Source organism: Anser cygnoides, chromosome 29 (assembly GCF_040182565.1).
Source record: "Anser cygnoides isolate HZ-2024a breed goose chromosome 29, Taihu_goose_T2T_genome, whole genome shotgun sequence".
Taxonomy (NCBI): Eukaryota; Metazoa; Chordata; class Aves; order Anseriformes; family Anatidae; genus Anser; species Anser cygnoides.
Window position 1 is genome coordinate 2,843,173 of NC_089901.1, and position 19,962 is coordinate 2,863,134.

Sequence of the window (19,962 nt, forward strand, 5' to 3'; positions counted from 1 at the left end):
CCCCTCTGTGTCCCCCCCCCATTGCCCCCCCGTGTCCCCCCCCCCATTGTCCCTCCCCCCGTGTCCCCCCCATTACCCCACCCCCCGTGCCCCCCCATTGCCCCCTCTGTGTCCCCCCATTGCCCCTCCCCCTCGTGCCCCCCCATTGCCCCTCCCCCCGTGTCCCCCCCATTGCCCCCCCCCCCCATTGCCCCCCTCCCCCCCGTGTCCCCCCCATTACCCCACCCTCTGTGTCCCCCCCTATTGCCCCCCGTGTCCCCCCCCCATGTCCCCCCCCCCCCCCCCCGTGTCCCCCCGTACCAGGCCGAGGGGGGCAGCAGGTGGGGGTCGAGCTCGGGGCGCTTCAGGGGGCCCCCGCGTCCTCCCCGCTCGGGTCCCGCGCCCTGCGCAGCGCCGTCACGCCCGGCCACGCCCAGCGGCCACGCCCTCGCAGGCCACGCCCCCCATCCCGCGGGCCACGCCCCCGCGGGCCACGCCCACCCGCCCCCCGCCCGTTCTCAGCCCCCCGCAATGAGCTGTGCCCCGCCCCCCGAGCCGTCACCGTTAGCCACGCCCCCTGGACCACGCCCCCGACCACGCCCACGTCGACCACGCCCCCTTGCCCACCCACGTTGACCACGCCCCTAGCCACGCCCACCAACCACACACCCCATCCATACCCTCTTGGCCACGCCCCTCCCTGACCACGCCCCCAGCCACGCCCATTCATCCCCCTCCCTTAGCCACGCCCTCCTCGAGCCACGCCCCCTCTGAGCCACGCCCCCTAGCCACACCCACCAATCACACGCCCTCTCCTGACCACGCCCCTCTCCTGACCACGCCCCTCCAGCGCCCTCCCTTGGCCACGCCCCCTTTGGCCACGCCCTCCCGTTAGCCACGCCCCTCCGATCCCAGACCACGCCCCCTTCGAGCCACACCCCCCTCCTGTCCACTGCACCCCCTCCCTTAGCCCCACCCCATCCCTTAGCCCCGCCCCCTCCCATAGCCCCACCCCTCCCTTAGCCCCGCCCCCTCCCTTAGCCCCGCCCCCTTCCTTAGCCCCGCCCCACTCCCTTAGCCCCGCCCCCTTCCTTAGCCCCGCCTCCTCCCTTAGCCCCTCCCCCTCCATTAGCCCCACCCCATCCCTTAGCCCCGCCCCCTCCCTTAGCCCCGCCCCTCCCTTAGCCCCGCCCCCTCCCTTAGCCCCACCCCTCCCTTAGCCCCGCCCCCTTTCCTTAGCCCCGCCCCACTCCCTTAGCCCCGCCTCCTTTCCTTGGCCCCGCCCCCTTCCTTAGCCCCGCCTCCTCCCTTAGCCCCGCCTCTCCCTTAGCCCCGCCCCCTCCCTTAGCCCCGCCCCCACTCCCTTAGCCCCGCCCCTCCCTTAGCCCCATCTCCTGCCCTTAGCCCCGCCCCCTCCCTTAGCCCCGCCCCCTCCCTTAGCCCCTCCCCTAGCCGCTCCCCTTCCTTAGCCCCGCCCCACTCCCTTAGCCCCGCCCCTCCCTTAGCCCCGCCTCCCTCCCTTAGCCCCGCCCCCACTCCCTTAGCCCCGCCCCCACTCCCTTAGCCCCGCCCCCTTTCCTTAGCCCCGCCCCCTCCCTTAGCCCCGCCCACCTCTTCCTGGCGGGGCGGGGCATCGGGGCGGGGCCGGGCCCGAGGGCGGGGTCGCTGCCCCAGCGCGGGAGGGCGGGGCCGGGGCGGGGCGGGGCGGGGCCGCGCCCGGGGAAGCTGCGGGCCCGGGGCCTCGGGGGCGGGGCCTGGGCCGAGGGGGCGGGGCCTGGAGGGCGCTGGCCACGCCCCCTGGGCGCCTCGGCCCCGCCCAGCTGGAAGTCGCCGTCCATGGGGATGTAGGGGGCCAGCATGGCCAGGTCCAGCGGGGCGGCCTGGGGGGGGCGTGGGTTTTGGGGGGGCCCCCCAAACTGTGGGGCTGCCGAGGGGGGGGGTCCCCCTTCCCTGCGCCCCCCCCCCCCCCTCCAGTACCTGCAGGGCCGTGCCGGGCGCCGGGCTCCCGGCGAAGAGCTTCTGCACCTCGAAGAGCAGCTCGTCCCCGGGGGGCTGCGGGGGGGGGGGGGGGGCACGGCCATGGAGCCCCCGGGGACCCCCCTCACCCCCCTGAGCCCCCGATGGGCCCCCTGAGGTCCCAGCCCGGCCAGGACCCCCCCCCTTCCCCTCCCGGACCCCCGGCCTTGCCAAGGACCCCCAGGGAGCCCCCCCAGGAACCCCTACAGCCCAGCCAGGCCTTCCAACGCCCCCCCACCAGACCCCCCCGGTAGCCGGGGACCCCTCCCTGCAGCTCCCCCCCTCATAACCCAGCTGAGAAACCCCAAAGCCCCCCCAAGACCCTCCAGGGACCCCCCCCCCCAGGGCCCATCCCCCCCAGGGACCACCCCCTCGGGGCCCCCAAAGCCCCCCCGCCCCCCCAACCCCCCCCCCCATTCCCACATCCCCTCCCGCCCCTTCGTGTGCCCGTTGGTCCCCGTTATCCCTGCGTGCCCCCCCCCCAAATCCGCCCCCCCCCCCATTTAACACCCCAGAATCCCCCAAGCCCCCCCCCGCTGTGCCAGCTCCCCCCACACATGGCCGAGACCCCCCCCCCCACGACCCCCCCCCCCCCCCCCACCTTAAATTCCTCGCCCAGCTCCGGGGGGGCCGGACTCACCGGGGAGGGGCTGCGGGGTCGACGCCGGGGGGGGGGCGCCGGGGGGGTCGAAGATGGGGGCGAGGAGGCGGGCGAGCTCGGGGAGCAGAAGCGCCGGGGGTCCCGCTGCAGCGCCGCCTCGGGGACGTGGGCCGGGCGCACGAAAGCCAACACCCGCGGGCCCCCCACCCCTGCCCGCGGCGTTACACGGGGCCGGGGACCCCCCCAGCACCCCCAGACCTCCCCGGTGCTGCACCCTCCCGGACAACCCCCCCCCCAACCCCCACCCCCAAAAAAAAGCCTCTGGGGTCCCCTAGGACCCCCCCCCCAAAACCCTCCCAGCACCCCCAGGGACACCCCCCCCCCAATCTCCCAACGCCCCAGGGACCCCCCCCCAAAGCGTCCCAGAGACCCCCCCAAAGCGCCCCAGGGACCCCCCAAAGCACCCCAGGGACCCCCGCAAAGCACCCCAGGGACCCCCCAAAGCACCCCAGGGACCCCCCAAAGCGCCCCAGGGACCCCCCAAAGCACCCCAGGGACCCCCGCAAAGCACCCCAGGGACCCCCCCAAAGCGCCCCAGGGACCCCCCAAAGCGCCCCAGGGACCCCCCAACGCACCCCAGGGACCCCCCAAAGCGCCCCAGGGACCCCCCAAAGCGTCCCAGGGACCCCCCCAAAGCACCCCAGGGACCCCCCCAAAGCGCCCCAGGGACCCCCCAACGCACCCCAGGGACCCCCCAAAGCACCCCAGGGACCCCCCCAACGCGCCCCAGGGACCCCCCAAAGCGCCCCAGGGACCCCCCAAAGCGTCCCAGGGACTCCCCCAAAGCGCCCCAGGGACCCCCCCCAAACCGCCCCAGGGACCCCCCCAAAGCGCCCCAGGGACCCCCCAAAGCACCCCAGGGACCCCCCAAAGCGCCCCAGGGACCCCCCCCCCAAAGCACCCCAGGGACCCCCCAAAGCGCCCCAGGGACCCCCCAACGCACCCCAGGGACCCCCCAAAGCACCCCAGGGACCCCCCAACGCACCCCAGGGACCCCCCAAAGCACCCCAGGGACCCCCCCCAAAGCGCCCCAGGGACCCCCCAAAGCACCCCAGGGACCCCCGCAAAGCACCCCAGGGACCCCCCAACGTGCCCCAGGGACCCCCCAAAGCGCCCCAGGGACCCCCCCCCCAAAGCACCCCAGGGACCCCCCAACGTGCCCCAGGGACCCCCCCCAAAGCACCCCAGGGACCCCCCAAAGCGCCCCAGGGACCCCCCAACGCACCCCAGGGACCCCCAAAGCACCCCAGGGACCCCCCAACGCACCCCAGGGACCCCCCAAAGCACCCCAGGGACCCCCCCCAAAGCGCCCCAGGGACCCCCCAAAGCACCCCAGGGACCCCCGCAAAGCACCCCAGGGACCCCCCAACGTGCCCCAGGGACCCCCCAAAGCGCCCCAGGGACCCCCCAAAGCGCCCCAGGGACCCCCCCAACGTGCCCCAGGGACCCCCCAAAGCGCCCCAGGGACCCCCCAACGTGCCCCAGGGACCCCCCCAAAGCACCCCAGGGACCCCCAAAGCACCCCAGGGACCCCCCAAAGCACCCCAGGGACCCCCCAAAGCGCCCCAGGGACCCCCCCAAAGCACCCCAGGGACCCCCCCAAAGCACCCCGGGGCTGCCCCCACAACCCTGCCCCACCCCGGGACCCCCAGCTCCTCATCACCCCACGGACCCCCACGAACCAAACCCCAGTGCCCCCCCCATTCCCCTCCCAGTGCCCCCAGAACCCCCACAGCGTGCTCCCATGGCCCCCCCAACCCCTCCCAGTGCTCCCAGCGCCCCCAGTACCCTCCCAGCAGCCCCCAACCCCTCCCAGTGCTCCCAGTGCCCCCATCCCATCCCATTCCCAGTGCTCCCAGTTGCCCCCAGTTGCTCCCAGTGCACTTCCCAGTGCTCCCAGTGCCCCCATCCCATCCCATTCCCAGTGCTCCCAGTTGCCCCCAGTTGCTCCCAGTGCACTTCCCAGTGCTCCCAGTGCCCCCATCCCATTCCCAGTACTCCCCGTGCCCCCAGTACCCTCCCAGCACCCCCCCAACCCCTCCCAGTGCTCCCAGTGCCCCCACCCCATCCCATTCCCAGTGCTCCCAGTTGCCCCCAGTTGCTCCCAGTGCACTTCCCAGTGCTCCCAGTGCCCCCATCCCATTCCCAGTACTCCCCGTGCCCCCAGTACCCTCCCAGCACCCCCCCAACCCCTCCCAGTGCTCCCAGTGCCCCCATCCCATCCCATTCCCAGTGCTCCCCGTGCCCCCAGTACCCTCCCAGCACCCCCCCAACCCCTCCCAGCGCTCCCAGTTGCCCCCCCAGTTGCCCCACCGAGGCTGAGGTTGAGGACGGTGTCGGGGGCGTCAGGGCCGGGCGCTGGGGGGCAGGCGGCGCCCCTCACCGCGGCGTTGGGTCTGCTCCAGCGACAGCACCACCCCGCGCTGCTCCACGCGGCTGCGGGCGGCCGTCAGCCCCGGCCCCCCCCCCGAGCCCGGGGACGGGACCCCCGCAGTGGGGCACCGACCCCAGCGGGGACGGGGGACGGGGTGCTGAGCCTCCGGGGGGCACCGGGTACGGGTACGGGGTGCTGGCCCCCCCAGGAGATGGGTTATGGGGTGTAGGGTACGGGGTGCTGACCACCATGAAGTTATGGGGTACGGGGTGCTGACCCCCAGGGGTACCGGGTATGGGTACGGGGTGCTGGCCCCCCCAGGAGATGGGGTATGGGGTGTGGGGTACGGGGTGCTGACCACCATAAAGTTATGGGGTACGGGGTGCTGACCCCCAGCAGGTGCTGGGGTATGGGGTCCCGCACCCCAACGGGCACCGGGGCTGGGATAGAGGGGATGGGGACGGTGCTGCAGCACCGGGGATGGGATACAGGGGATGGGGGACGGGGTGCTGCACCCCAACGGGCACCGGGGCTGGGATAGAGGGGATGGGGGACGGGGTGCTGCACCCCAAGAGGCACCGGGGATGGGATAGAGGGGATGGGGGACGGGCGCTGCACCCCAACGGGCACCGGGGATGGGGTACAGGGGACGGGGGACGGGGTGCTGCACCCCAACGGGCACCGGGGATGGGATACAGGGGATGGGGACGGGGTGCTGCACCCCAATAAGCACCGGGGATGTGATACAGGGATGGGGACGGGGGTGCTGCACCCCAATAAGCACCGGGGCTGGAGCAGAGGGGATGGGGGACGGGGTGCTGCACCCCAATAAGCACTGGGGATGGGATACAGGGATGGGGACGGGTGCTGCACCCCAATAAGCACCGGGGCTGGGATAGAGGGGATGGGGGGACGGGGCGCTGCACCCCAAGAGGCACTGGGGCTGGGATAGAGGGGATGGGGGATTTGGGGTGCTGCACCCCAATAAGCACCGGAGATGGGATGACAGGGGATGGGGGACGGGGTGCTGCACCCCAATAAGCACCGGGGATGGGATACAGGGGATGGGGACGGGGTGCTGCACCCCAATAAGCACCGGGGGCTGGTATAGAGGGGATGGGGGACGGGGTGCTGCACCCCAATAAGCACCGGGGATGAGATACAGGGGATGGGGGACGGGGTGCTGCACCCCCAACGGGCACCGGGGCTGGGGTATAGGTACGGGGGGTGCCCTGCCCCGCGTCCCCGCGTCCCCGCGTCCCACCTGAGGACGAAGTGGAGGCAGACGATGCCCTCGGGCTGGGCGCTGCGGCTGTTGGCGATGACGGTGGCCTGGGTCTGCGCCCACAGGAACCCCCGCGCTTGGCCAGGAACCGGTACTGGCTCGTCACCGCCTGGCCCTTGCTCAGCACTGCGGGGGGACCCGGGTGACCCAAGGGTGCCGGGGGCGATAGGGGTGCCCCAGGAGGCGCTGGGGGGGATAGTGGGGTGCCCAGGGGTGCTGAGGGTGCTGAAGGGGTGCCCAAGGGGATATTGGGGGTGCCCAGAGGGTGCTGAGGGGGATATTGGGGTGCCCAGGGGAGATACTGGGGTGCCCAGAGGGTGCTGAGGGGGATATTGGGGTGCTGAAGGGGTGTCCTGGGGAGATACTGGGGTGCCCAGGGGGTGCTGAGGGTGCTGAAGGGGTGCCCAAGGGGATATTGGGGTGCCCAGAGGGTGCTGAGGGGGATATTGGGGTGCTGAAGGGGTGCCCAGGGGAGGTATTGGGGTGCCCAGAGGGTGCTGGGGGAGGTTTGGGGTGCTGAAGGGGTGCCCAAGGGGATATTGGGGTGCCCAGAGGGTGCTTTAAGGGATACTGGGGTCCCCCAGGGTTGCCCAAAGGGATACTGTGGTGCCCAGAGGGTGTTGGAGGTGATACTGGGGTGCTGAAGGGGTGCCCAGGGGAGTGTATTGGGGTGCCCAGAGGGTGCTGGGAGGGATACTGGGGTCCCCCAGGATTGCCCAAAGGGATACTGTGGTGCCCAGAGGGTGTTGGAGGTGATACTGGGGTGCTGAAGGGGTGCCCAGGGGAGACATTGGGGTGCCCAGAGGGTGCTGGAGGTGATATTGGGGTGCTGAAGGGGTGCCCAGGGGAGATACTGGGGTGCCCAGAGGGTGCTGAGGGGGATATTGGGGTGCTGAAGGGGTGTCCTGGGGAGGTATTGGGGTGCCCAGAGGGTGCTGGGAGGGATACTGGGGTCCCCCAGGGTTGCCCAAGGGGATATTGGGGTGCCCAGAGGGTGCTGAGGGGGATACTGGGGTGCTGAAGGGGTGCCCAGGGGAGATACTGGGGTGCCCAGAGGGTGCTGAGGGGGGTTTTGGGGTGCTGAAGGGGTGCCCAGGGGAGACATTGGGGTGCCCAAGGGGAACGTTGGGGTGCCCAGGGGTGCCCAGGGGGTACTGACGGGGGGTAATTGGGGTTCCCAAAGGAGATGTTGGGGTGTCCCAGGCATGCCCAGAGGTGCTAGGGGGACCTGGGGGCCCAGGAGGGGTGATGGGGTGCCAAGGGGGGGATATTGGGGTGCCCAAGGGGGATATTGGGGTTCCCAGGGTGCTGGAAGGGTGCTGGGGGGATATTGGGGTGCCCGGGGGGCGAGGATACCGGGGTGCGCAGGAGGGGTGATAGGGTGCCGGGGGGGGATATCGGGGTGCCCAAGGGGGATATTGGGGTGCCCGGGGTGCCCGGGGGGGATACTGGGGTGCACAGGAGTGATGATGGGGTGCCGGGGGGGGATATCGGGGTGCCCCAGGCGTGCCCAGGAGCGCTGGGGGGGGTTTTGGGGTGCCGGGGGGGGGGGGGGCGGGACATATTGGGGTGCCAAGGGTGGGATGTCGGGTTTTGGGGGGGGGGTGGAGATATTGGGATTGGGGTTCCGGGCAGGACATTGGGGTGCCACGGGGAGCACGCCGGGGCTGGGGGGGGGGGGGGGTCCAAAGTTTGGGGGGGGGAGATTTGGGGTTCTGGGAGGGGGAAGATTTGGGGTTCGGGGGGGTGATATTGGGATTGGGGTTCCGGGGTGCCACGGGGAGCACGCCGGGGCTGTGGGGAGGGATGTCGGGGGTCCAAAAAGGGGAGAATGGGGGGGGGGGGTCCCAAAATGGGGGGGGGTAAGATTTGGGGTTCGGGGGGGTAAGATTTGGGGTTCGGGGGGGCGCAGGCACTCACGGGTGTGCACGCTCCTGCTCAGGGTGTCGGAGTCGAGCGCGTGGACGTACTCGTAGAGGGAGCAGCCGAGCAGCTCCTCGGGGCGTACCCCGCCACCTCCCCGATCCTGCGCACCCCAAATCAGCGGGGTTTCGGGGGGGGGCCTGGGGCCGGGGGGGGCACGAGAGGGGCTGGGGGGGCCCTAATGGGGTCCCTGGGGCACCCTACGGGGTGCTGGAGGGGGTGCCGGGGGGCCCTGAGGGAGCTGCGGAGCCCTGTGGGGTGCTGGGGGGGGGCGTTATGGGGTTGGGGGAACGAGGGGGGTCTGGGTTGGGGGCGCTTGGGGGGGCCCACATGGGGGTCCCAGGAGGGGGTTTTAAGGGGGTTGGGGTGCCCCCCCCATAACTCCATGGGGTGCTGGGGAGGCCCTATAGGATGGAGGGGGGTTCCGAGGGGGTGCTGGGGGTGTTATGGGGGTGCTGGGGGGGGGGGGGGGGGAGTTATGGGGTTGGGAAAATGGGGGGGGGGTCCGGGGGAGTTATGGGGTTGGGGGAACGAGGGGGGTCCGGAGGTGTTATGGGGGTGCTGGGAGGGGGGGGGGCGTTATGGGGTTGGGGGAATGGGGGGGAGTCTGGGGGTGTTATAGGGGTGCTGGGGGGGGGGTCCGGAGACATTATGGGGTTTTGGGAATTGGGGGAGGTCCGGGGGTGTTATGGGGGTGCTGGGGGGGCGGTGTTATGGGGTTGGGGGAATGGGGGGGGGTCCAGAGGCGTTATGGGGGTGCTGGAGGGGAGGGGGCTTTATGGGGTTGGGGGAATGGGGGTGCTGGAGGGGGCTGTTATGGGGTTTTGGGAATTGGGGGGGGGGTCCAGGGGCGTTATGGGGGTGCTGTGGGGGGGTCTGGAGGCGTTATGGGGATGCTGGGGGGGGGGGGACGTTATGGGGTTGGGGGAATGGGGGGGTCCGGTGGCTTTATGGGGTTGGGGGAATGGGAGGGGTCCAGGGGCGTTATGGGGTTGGGGGAACGAGGGGGGGGTCTGGGGGCGTTATGGGGGTGCTGGGAGGGGGGCGTTATGGGGTTGGGGGAATGGGGGTGTCTGGGGGCGTTATGGGGTTTTGGGAATTGGGGGGGGGGTCCCGGGGGGGGGCGCAGACCTGTCGTCGCAGTAGGTGAACTTCATGTCCATGGAGTGGCGGCTGAGCACCGTGCCCGAGCCCAGCGGGGTCTCGATGGCCCCCGGGTGCGGGATGGCCTCGCAGATCAGCACCAGGCAGCGCAGGGGGGGGGTCGCCCCCCCGGCCCCCGCGTACGACCGCATGTGGCCCGCGCAGTGCAGCACCTTTTTTTGGGGGGGGGGTAAGCAGCCGGGACCCCCGCGGGTGCCCCGTTCCCCTATAGCCCCCCCCAGACCCCCGGGGGTGCCCCGTTCCCCTACAGCCCCCACAAGTCCCATGTGCCCCCCCTTACCCCGTGTCCTGCCCCCCCCCCATGTCCCCCCATCCCCAGAGACCCCCCCGGCCTCCACATTTCCCTGCCCCCCCCCCCCCAACCCTATGTCCCCCAGGTCCCCCCGTGCCCTGTCCCGTCCTATGTCCCCCCATGTCCCCCCCCATGTCCCCCCCATGTCCCCCCCATGTCCCCCCCATGTCCTTCCCATGTCCCCCCCGTGCCCCCCATGTCCCCATGCCCCCCATGTCCCCAATGTCCCCGTGCCCCCCCATGCCCCCCATGTCCCCGGGCCCCCCCATGCCCCCCATGTCCCTGTGCCCCCCCATCCCCACCCTCACCATTTCCACAACCCCCCCCATGTCTCCCTGTCCCCCCAGCCCTCCCATGTCCCCCCCATGTCCCCATGCCCCCCCATGCCCCCACATGTCCCCCATGTCCCCATGTCCCCCCCATGTTCCCCCCATGCCCCCCCACATCCCCACGTCCCCATGTCCTCATGTCCCCCATATCCCCATGTCCCCCCCATGCCCCCCCATGTCCTCATGTCCCCCCATGTCCCCCCAATGCCCCCCCACGTCCCCATGTCCCCCCCATGCCCCCATGTCCCCCCCATGTCCCCCATATCCCCGTGTCCCCCCATGTCCCCCCCATGCCCCCCCATGTCCCCCCCATGTCCCCACGTCCCCATGCCCCCCCATGCCCCCCCCATGTCCCCCCCATGTCCCCATGTCCCCATGCCCCCCCCATGCCCCCCCATGCCCCCCCATGTCCCCATGTCCCTCCCCATGCCCCCCATGTCCCCCCCATGCCCCCCATGTCCCCATGTCCCCCCCATGTCCCCATGCCCCCCCGGGCCTCCCCCATGCCCCCCCATGTCCCCATGTCCCCATGTCCCCCCCATATCCCCATGCCCCCCATGTCCCCCCCATGTCCCCATGCCCCCCATGTCCCCATGTCCCCCCCATGTCCCCATGTCCCCCCCATGTCCCTCCCCATGTCCCCATGTCCCCCATGTCCCCATGTCCCTCCCCATGTCCCCATGTCCCCCCCATGCCCCCCCATGTCCCCATGTCCCTCCCCATGTCCCCATGTCCCCCCCATGTCCCCATGTCCCTCCCCATGTCCCCATGTCCCCCCCATGCCCCCCCATGTCCCCATGTCCCTCCCCATGTCCCCATGTCCCCCCCATGTCCCCATGTCCCTCCCCATGTCCCCATGTCCCCCCCATGCCCCCCCATGTCCCCATGTCCCTCCCCATGTCCCCATGTCCCTCCCCATGTCCCCATGTCCCCCCCATGCCCCCCCATGTCCCCATGTCCCTCCCCATGTCCCCATGTCCCTCCCCATGTCCCCATGTCCCCCCCATGTCCCCATGCCCCCCCATGTCCCCCCATGTCCCCATGTCCCCATGCCCCCCCATGTCCCCGTGCCCCCCCGGCCCCCCCCCCCACCTTCCAGGAGGCAGCCTTCAGGTTGAGGCAGCGCCCGCGCCCCGTCAGGGTGCTCTTCATCCGCAGCGAGAAGCTGCGCCCCGAGCGCTCCCCCGCCGCCGCGGCCCCCCTGCGCCACGGGGGCGAGGGGGGACATTTGGTTTTTTGGGGGGGGGGGGGGTTGCAGCCCATGGGGTATTTGGGGTTTGGGGGGTATAGGGGTGGGTTTTTTTTGGGGGGGGGGGGGGTTGCAGCCCATGGGGTATTTGGGTTTTTTGGGGTATATGGGTGGGGTTTTTGGGGGGGGGTCTCAGGTGGGAGGGGGGTCCCTGGGTGGGGGAGTCCTGGGGTGAGCCCGAGGGTGCCGGGGGGGGGGGTTTCGGGGTGGGGGGGGCCTCACCCTGCCGGGGGCTGAGCACGTCCTGCAGCTCCTCGTGGTCGCAGGGGTGCACGAAGTCGAAGACGCTGTGGCCGATCAGCTCCAGCTGCACGGGGGGGCGGGGGGGACACAGCTCGCACGAGCCCCTTTGCACAAGCGCCCTTCGCACAAGCGCCCTTCGCACGAGACTCCCCCGCACCAGCACCGTTGCACAAGCCCTCTTGCACGAGCCCCTTTCCACAAGCACCCTCGTGTAAGCACCGTTGCACAAGCACCTGTGCACGAGCTCCTTTTCACAAGCCCCTTTGCACGAGCCCCCTTGCACGAGTACCTTTGCACGAGCACCTCTGCACAAACGCCGCTGCACAAGCGCTGTTGCACGAGCCCCCTTGGGCAAGCAGCTTTGCACAAGCCCTCTTGCACGAATACCTTTGCCCAAGTGCTTTTGCACGAGTGCTGTTGCACAAGCCCCCTTGCACAAGCCCTCCTGAACGAGCACTTTTGCACCAGCCCCTTTGCACAAGCACCCTCTGCACAAGCACCATTGTATGCGCCACACACGAGCACTTTTGCATGAGCACTGCGCACAAGTGCCACTGTACCAGCCCCTTGCGCAAGCCCCCTTGCACAAGCCCCCTTGCACAAGCCCCCTTGCACAAGCCCCCTTGCACAAGCCCTCCTGAATTAGCACTTTTGTACCAGCTCCTTTGCACGAGCACTGCGCACAAGTGCCACTGTACCAGCCCCTTGCACAAGCCGCCTTGCACAAACCCTCTTGCACAAGCCCCCTTGCACAAGCCCCCTTGCACAAACCCTCTTGAACGAGCACTTTTGCACCAGCCCCTTTGCACAAGCACCCCCTGCACAAGCACCATTGTATGCGCCAGGCACAAACACTTTTGCACAAGCACTGCGCACAAGTGCCACTGTACCAGCCCCTTGCGCAAGCCCCCTTGCACAAGTCCCCTTGCACAAGCCCTCTTGAATTAGCACTTTTGCACAAGCACCTCCTGCACAAGCGCCGTTGCATGCGCCACGCACGAGCACTTTTGCACCAACCCCTTTGCACAAGCACTGTGCACAAATGCCATTGCACCAGCCCCTTGCACAAGCCCCTTTGCACAAGCCCTCTTGAATTAGCACTTTTGCACAAGCACCTCCTGCACAAGCGCCGTTGCATGCGCCACGCGCGAGCACTTTTGCACCAGCCCCTTTGCACGAGCACTGCGCACAAGTGCCATTGCACCAGCCCCTTGCACAAACCCCCTTGCACAAGACCTCTTGAATTAGCACTTTTGCACCAACCCCTGTGCACAAGCACCCCCTGCACAAGCGCCGTTGTATGTGCCACGCGTGAGCACTTTTGCATGAGCCCCTTTGCACGAGCACTGCGCACAAGTGCCACTGTACCAGCCCCTTGCACAAGCCCCTTTGCACAAGCCCTCTTGAATGAGGACTTTTGCACAAGCACCTCCTGCACAAGCGCTGTTGCATGCGCCACGCGCGAGCACTTTTGCACCAGCCCCTTTGCACGAGCACTGCGCACAAGCGCCATCGCACCGGCCCCTTGCACAAGCCGCCTTGCACAAACCCTCTTGCACAAGGCCCCTCGCACAAGCCCCCTCGCACAAGGGGGACCCCCCCCATTCCCCCCCGACCTGGCTGAGCCCCAGCAGCCGGTTGACGTTCTCGGACAGGAAGATCATGTCGCCGGCCTCGCTCAGCACCATCACGAAGCCGCTCAGCGCCTTCAGGTAGCACCCGTCCACCTCCTCCGCCACCGCCGCCCAGGCACCTGGGGGGTTCCCGCGTCACCCCTGGGTGCTGGGGGGCTTGGGGGGGGGCACCCGGGGGGGCTGCAGAGGTCATAAAGGTGGGGGGGGGTGCTCGGGGGTTGGAAGAGGTTCCTGGGGGGGCCCGGAGGGGGGCTTTGGGGTGCTTGGGGTGGGGGGGAGGTCTTGGGGGTGGCCACGAGTGTGAGGAGATGTCTGGGGGGGTCCTGGGGGGTCCCGGGAGGTCCCAGGGGATCTCGAAAGGTCCCCGGAGGACCAAAGATGTCCCAGAGGTCCCAGGAGGATCAAGGAGGTCCCAGGAGGTCCCCGGGGTTCCCAGGAGGTCCAGGAGGCCCAAAGAGGCCCCAAGGAGGCCCCAAGAGGTCCCAGAGGTTCTCAGGAGGACCCAGGAGGTCCCAGGGGGTCCCGGAGGTCCCAGGAGGCCCCAGGAGGTCCCAGAGGCCTTAGGAGACCCCAAGAGGTCCCGGGAGGACCAAGGAGACCCCAGAGGTTCTCAGGAGGACCCAGGAGGTCCCAAGGGTTCCCAGGAGGTCCTGGAGACCCCAGGAGGTCCCAAGGGTTCCCGGGAGGTCCCATAGGCCCCAGGAGGCCCCAGGAGGTCCCAGAGGCCCTGGGAGACCCCAAGAGGTCTCTGGAGACCCCAAGAGGTCCCGGGAGACCCCAAGAGGTCCCAAGACCCCAAGAAGTCCCAGGAGGACCAAGGAGACCCCAGAGCTTCTCAGGAGGTCCCAGGAGGTCCCAGGGGTTCCTAGGAGGTCCCGGAGACCCCAGAGAAGACCCCAAGAACCAAGGAGACCCCAGAGGCCCTGGGAGACCCCAGGAGGTCCCAGGAGGACCAAGAAGGACTCAGAGGCCCTGGGAGACCCCAAGAGGTCCCACGAGGACCAAGGAGACCCCAGAGGCCCTGGGAGACCCCAAGAGGTCCCAGAGACTCTCGGGAGGACCAAGGAAGCCCCAGGAGGACCAAGGAGGCCCCAGGAGGCCCCAGGAGGTCCCAGGAGGACCAAGGAGGCCCCAGGAGGTCCCAGGAGGACCAAGGAGGCCCCCAGGAGGACCAAGGAGGCCCCAGGGGGTGCCCGGGGCTCCCCGGGGTTGGGGTGGGGGGTGGATGCCGGGGCTCTCACCGGCGGCCAGGAGGCGGTGGACGCGCAGGTAGCTGATGGTGAGGCGCATGATGGAGGCCTTGTCCAGGTGGGCGCTGACGCCGCGGGCGAAGGGCAGGGTGTGCGCCAGCTGGTAGAACACCTCCGTCTCCCGGCTGCGCCGGCACCGCGCCGCGTCCCGCGAGCGCTCCTTCCGCAGCTCCGGCGTCGACCTGCGGCCACCGGCACCTGTGGGCGCTCGGGGGCACCCCCGGGGCCGGCGGCAGGAGGGGGGGATGGGGGACGGGGGGGGGATGCGCGGGGACGGCGGCAGCCGGAGGTCACCGTGGAAGGGGTGGGGGCGTCATCAGCGGGGGCACGGGGACAGCGGGACTGCGGGTACGGGGACGGCGTCACCGTCAGCCTGGGGACACCGTTACTGTGGGTACGGGGACACCAAGACCCTGGGGACTGACACGGGGATGCTGAGGGTATGGGGACACTGTCACCGTGAGCCTGGGGACATGAACATGAGCCTGGGGACACCGTCACTGTGCGTATGGGGACACCAAGACCCTGGGGACTGACACGGGGACACTGAGGGTATGGGGACACCGTCACCGTGAGCCTGGGGACAATGGCACCATGGGTATGGGGACACCAAGACTCTGGGGACTGATGTGGTCACTGTGAGTATGGGGACACCGTCACTGTGGGTACGGGGACACCAAGACTCTGGGGACTGACACGGGGACACCATGGATATGGGGACACCATCACCGTGAGCCTGGGAACAATGTCACCATGGGTATGGGGACACCAAGACCCTGGGGACTGACATGGGGACACTGCGGGTACGGGGACACCGTCACCGTGAGCCTGGGGACGCCGTCACTGTGGGTACGGGGACACCAAGACTTTGGGGACTGACACGGGGACACCGTGGATATGGGGACACTGTCACCGTGAGCCTGGGGACACTGGGACTGTGGGTATGGGGACACCGGGACTTTGGGGACTGACACGGGGACACTGAGGATACGGGGACACCGTCACCATGAGCCTGGGGACATCAACATGAGCCTGGGGACACCGTCACTGTGGGTACGGGGACACCAAGACTCTGGGGACTGATATGGGGACACCGAGGGTACGGGGACACCGTCACCATGAGCCTGGGGACACCGTCACTGTGGGTACGGGGACACCAAGACTTTGGGGACTGACACGGGGACACTGTGGATATGGGGACACTGTCACTGTGAGCCTGGGGACATCATCACTGTGGGTATGGGGACACCAAGACTCTGGGGACTGACACGGGGACACCGAGGGTATGGGGACACCGTCACCATGAGCCTGGGGACATCAACATGAGCCTGGGGACACCGTCACTGTGGGTACGGGGACACCAAGACCCTGGGGACTGACACGGGGACACTGAGGGTACGGGGACACCGTCACCATAAGCCTTGGGACACCATCGCTGTGGGTACGGGGACACCAAGACTCTGGGGACTGATATGGGGACACTGCAGGTACGGGGACACCGTCACTGTGAGCCTGGGGACATGAACATGAGCCTGGGGACACCGTCACTGTGGGTACGGGGACACCAAGACTCTGGGGACTGACACAGGGACACCGTGGATATGGGGACACCGTCACCGTGAGCTTGGGGACGCTGTCACTGTGGGTACGGGGACACCGTCACTGGGGGCACCACCACTGCCACCAGGGGTGCAGGGACACCGTCACCGCGAGCCCGGGGACACGGTGGGTGCTGCTGGGACACGAGGGAACACGCGCGCGTGTGCCGGCGTCAGTGCAACAGCGGGCGTGCAAGCGGTGTGGGCGTGCGAGGGGGGTGTATACGGCTGGGTGGGTGGGCGTGGGCGTGCAAGGGGGGAGTGGGTGTGCAAGGGGGTGTGCACACAGGTGGGTGGGTGTGGGTGTGCAAGGGGGGAGTGGGTGTGCAAGGGGGTGTGCACACAGGTGTGTTGGTGGGTGTGGGTGTGCAAGGGGGGAGTGGGTGTGCAAGGGGGTGTGCACACAGCTGGGTGGGTGTGGGTGTGCAAGGGGGAGTGGGTGTGCAAGGGGGTGTGCACACAGGTGTGTGGGTGTGCAAGGGGGGAGTGGGTGTGCAAGGGGGTGTGCACACAGGTGGGTGGGTGGGTGTGGGTGTGCAAGGGGGAGTGGGTGTGCAAGGGGGTGTGCACACAGGTGTGTGGGTGGGTGTGGGTGTGCAAGGGGGTGTGCACACAGGCGTGTGGGCGTGCAAGGCGCTGTGAGGGTGCGCAAGCGGGCGTGCACGTGGGCGGGGGTGTTTGGGCCGGGGCCGCTCGCGGGCGTGCAAGGTCAGGGTGAGCGTGCGGGCCGGCGTGGGTGTGCGAGCGTGCAAGCAGGTGCGTGGGTACGGGGGGGGGTGCGGGGGGGGTGCACGCGTCGGTGTGGGCGTGCACGCAGCGGTGTGCACGGGGGGGGTGTGCACGGGGAGGGGGTGTGTGTGCACGGGGGGTGTGCACGGGGACGGGGGTGTGCACGGGGGGGTGTGCACGGGGAGGGGGGTGTGCACGTCTCCAACAACCGTGCAAGGAGGTGGGGGGGGGGGGGGCAAGAAGAGGGTGGGAAGGGGGACCCGGGGGGGGGGGCCGGGGGTGTCCGTCGGCGGGCGCTCACGCGCGTGTGCCCGCCCGTGTCCCGTGCCGAGGGTGCGTGCGGGCGCGCGTGTGCGCCGGCGGGTGCGTGCGTGCGGCCGGGACGGGCTGTTCCTGTCCCTGGCGCCGTGCCCGGGGGCCGCAGCCGGGACTGGGGGGGGGGACGAGGAAGAAGAGGGGGGGGACGACGGGACAGGAGGCGGTGGGGGAGGGCGGCGGGGGGGGGCAGGTGGGGGCGGCGCTATGGAAATGTATGCAGATTTATGCAAAGTGCCCCCCCAGCACCTGTAGGAGCACTGGGGGAACTGGGGGGAACTGGGGGGGGGGGGTTATCCTGCCCCCCCCCCTGTGGTGCAGGGAGGGGTGTGCAAGGGGGGGGGGGGGGTCCCGTGGTGTCCCCTCCCCACCCGTGGGGTCCAAGAGGGGGAGGCAAAAGTTTGGGGGGGGGGAGAAACGGGTCCCCCCCCCCCGGCCACGTCACACCACGGCCGCACACACGTGATGTACACACACGCGTGCACATGGCCCGGGGGGGGGGGGGGGGGGGGGGACGGGGGGGGACCGGCAACGCCTGCCAGGGCCGGGCGGCCGCGGTCCTCGCACGCACGCGTGCACCCGCGCGGGGCGGCCGGGCGTCACGCCCCCACGGCTGGCACGCGCCTCGGCGGCTCCCGGCCGCCGCGTGGCCCGCACGAGGGCGTGCGAGGGTGCACGAGGACGCGGCCGGCTCGCACGGCGCCTTGTGTGGGGGGGTGCACGAGGGTGCACGAGTCCCCGGCGGGACTGCCCGAGGGTGCACGAGGACGCAGCCGGCTCGAGGGAGGACGCGGCCAGGTTGCACGGGGGTGCACAAGGCTCGCACGAGGACGCTCGAGGCTCGCACGAGGACGCTCGAGGCTCACACGAGGCTCGCACGAGGACGCTCGAGGCTCGCACGAGGACGCGCGAGGCTCGCAGGAGGATGCGCGAGGCTCACACGAGGACGCTCGAGGCTCGCACGAGGACGCGCGAGGCTCACACAAGGACCCCAGCGGCTTGCACGAGGACCCCAGCGGCTCGCACGAGGACGCGCGAGGCTTGCACAAGGACCCCAGCGGCTCGCACGAGGACACGCGAGGCTCACACGAGGACCCCAGCGGCTCGCACGAGGACACGCGAGGCTCGCACGAGGACCCCAGCGGCTCGCACGAGGGCGCCCAGCAACGCGTGCGCCTCGCACGAGGGCACCCACGGCTCGACGCTCGCGCCACGACACCCACGGCCGCTGCCCCTCGTGCGAGGGTCCCCCCTTCCCCCCCCAGCCCTCGCACACGGATTCGAACCAGGGCCAGCAGCGGGGGCCCGCGGGGGTCCCACACCCCGGGGGCAGAGGCACAAAGCCCCCGGGACCCCCCCCACCCCCCCGCCGGCTGGACGCCGCCCCCCTCCCAAACTCCCCCCCCCACCCCCCCCAGTCGAGGAGGTCCCGTTTAGAAGGGGCCCGATCCTCCCCCCTCCCGGCGACCCCCCGGGCCCCGACCCTCGCCCCAAGCCCCCGCGGGGCTCGGTCCCGCCCCCCACCCCCACCCCGGGACCCCCGGGACCCCCCGGGACCCCCGGGGCCGGACCCTGCCCCTCAGCCCCGCGCCCTGCCCTGGGAACACCCCCAGGGGGGCTCCTCCTGCCCCCCCCCACCCCCCTTCCCCAGCCCCCCCCGGCCCCCCCCGGCCCCCACCCCCGGGGCAGGGTCCCGCCCCCCGGGACCCCGGGACCCCCGGGACCCCCCGGGACCCCCCGGGGACCGGATCCCGCTCCCCTCGGGGGCCGGACCCCGACCTCCCCCCCGCCCCGCTCACCCCGGGACCCCCCCCCCCCCCCGCGGGGTCCCGGCCCCGGCCCCGATCCCGCCCCCCCCCCCCCCCCGTACCTCGCCCCGGGCCGCCCGTCCATGGCCGCCGCCGCCGCCGCCGCCGCCGCCCTCTGCGCGCCCGCACCCACCGCGCCGAGCCCCCTCCCCGGCCACGCCCCCTCCCCCTTGGCCACGCCCCCTCCCCATGGCCACGCCCCCCTTGGCCACGCCCCCTCCCCTTGGCCACGCCCCCTCCCCGCGCCCCCACTGCTGGCCGCCCGCCAACGCCCCCGGCCCAGGCCACGCCCCCTCCCCCCCACCCGCCCCTGGCGCGAGGCCCAGCCCGCCGGCCTCCCGCTCCCCGCCGGGCCACGCCCACCGCCGCCCCCCGAGGCCACGCCCCCTCGCTCAAGCCACGCCCCCTCCCTCTGGCAGCCGGCCATGCTCCGCCCTCCGGGCCACGCCCCTTCCGTGTAGGCCACGCCCCTTCTGTATAGGCCACGCCCCCTTCGTATAGGCCACGCCCCCTTTGTATAGGCCACGCCCCTTCTGTATAGGCCACGCCCCCGTGCTCCCTCCCCCCGGCCATTCCCAGCCCCCCGCCGCCATTTCCCTCCCCCGGGGCCGTTTCCAGCCCCCCCAGGTCCATTTCCAGCCCCCATGACCGTTTCCAGGCCCCCCGTGACCATTTCCAGGCCCCCCATGGCTGTTTCCAGGCCCCCCATGGCTGTTTCCAGCCCCCATGACCATTTCCAGCCCCTCCATGACCACTTCCAGCCCCCCCATGGCCGTTTCCAGGCCCCCCATGACCGTTTCCAGCCCCCCATGACCGTTTCCAGCCCCCCATGGCCGTTTCCAGCCCCCCATGACCGTTTTCAGCCCCCTATGGCCGTTTCCAGGCCCCCCATGACCATTTCCAGGCCACCCGTGGCCATTTCCAGCCCCCCATGACTGTTCCCAGCCCCCCCATGACCATTTCCAGCCCCCCATGGCCGTTTCCAGCCCCCCCATGACCATTTCCAGCCCCCCATGACCATTTCCAGCCCCCCGCAACCGTTTCCAGGCCCCCCATGACCATTTCCAGGCCCCCCGTGACCACTTCCAGCCCCTCCATGACCACTTCCAGCCC

At 70.7% G+C, this 19,962-nt stretch overlaps 1 protein-coding gene across 1 annotated transcript; it reads right to left on the reverse strand.

The window, feature by feature from the left end:
• Nucleotides 1-299: 299 nt before the first annotated feature.
• HIF3A (hypoxia inducible factor 3 subunit alpha) lies at nucleotides 300-19,024 on the reverse strand. Its single transcript, XM_066984597.1, is given in 15 exon segments — nucleotides 300-383; nucleotides 1,591-1,859; nucleotides 1,957-2,031; nucleotides 2,597-2,805; nucleotides 5,004-5,092; nucleotides 6,295-6,382; nucleotides 6,385-6,441; nucleotides 8,236-8,319; nucleotides 8,322-8,341; nucleotides 9,370-9,554; nucleotides 11,116-11,200; nucleotides 11,485-11,579; nucleotides 13,132-13,268; nucleotides 14,391-14,581; nucleotides 18,912-19,024. Coding segments are annotated over 15 exon segments (1,647 nt in total). The 5' UTR covers nucleotides 18,935-19,024; the 3' UTR covers nucleotides 300-343.
• Nucleotides 19,025-19,962: the final 938 nt, after the last annotated feature.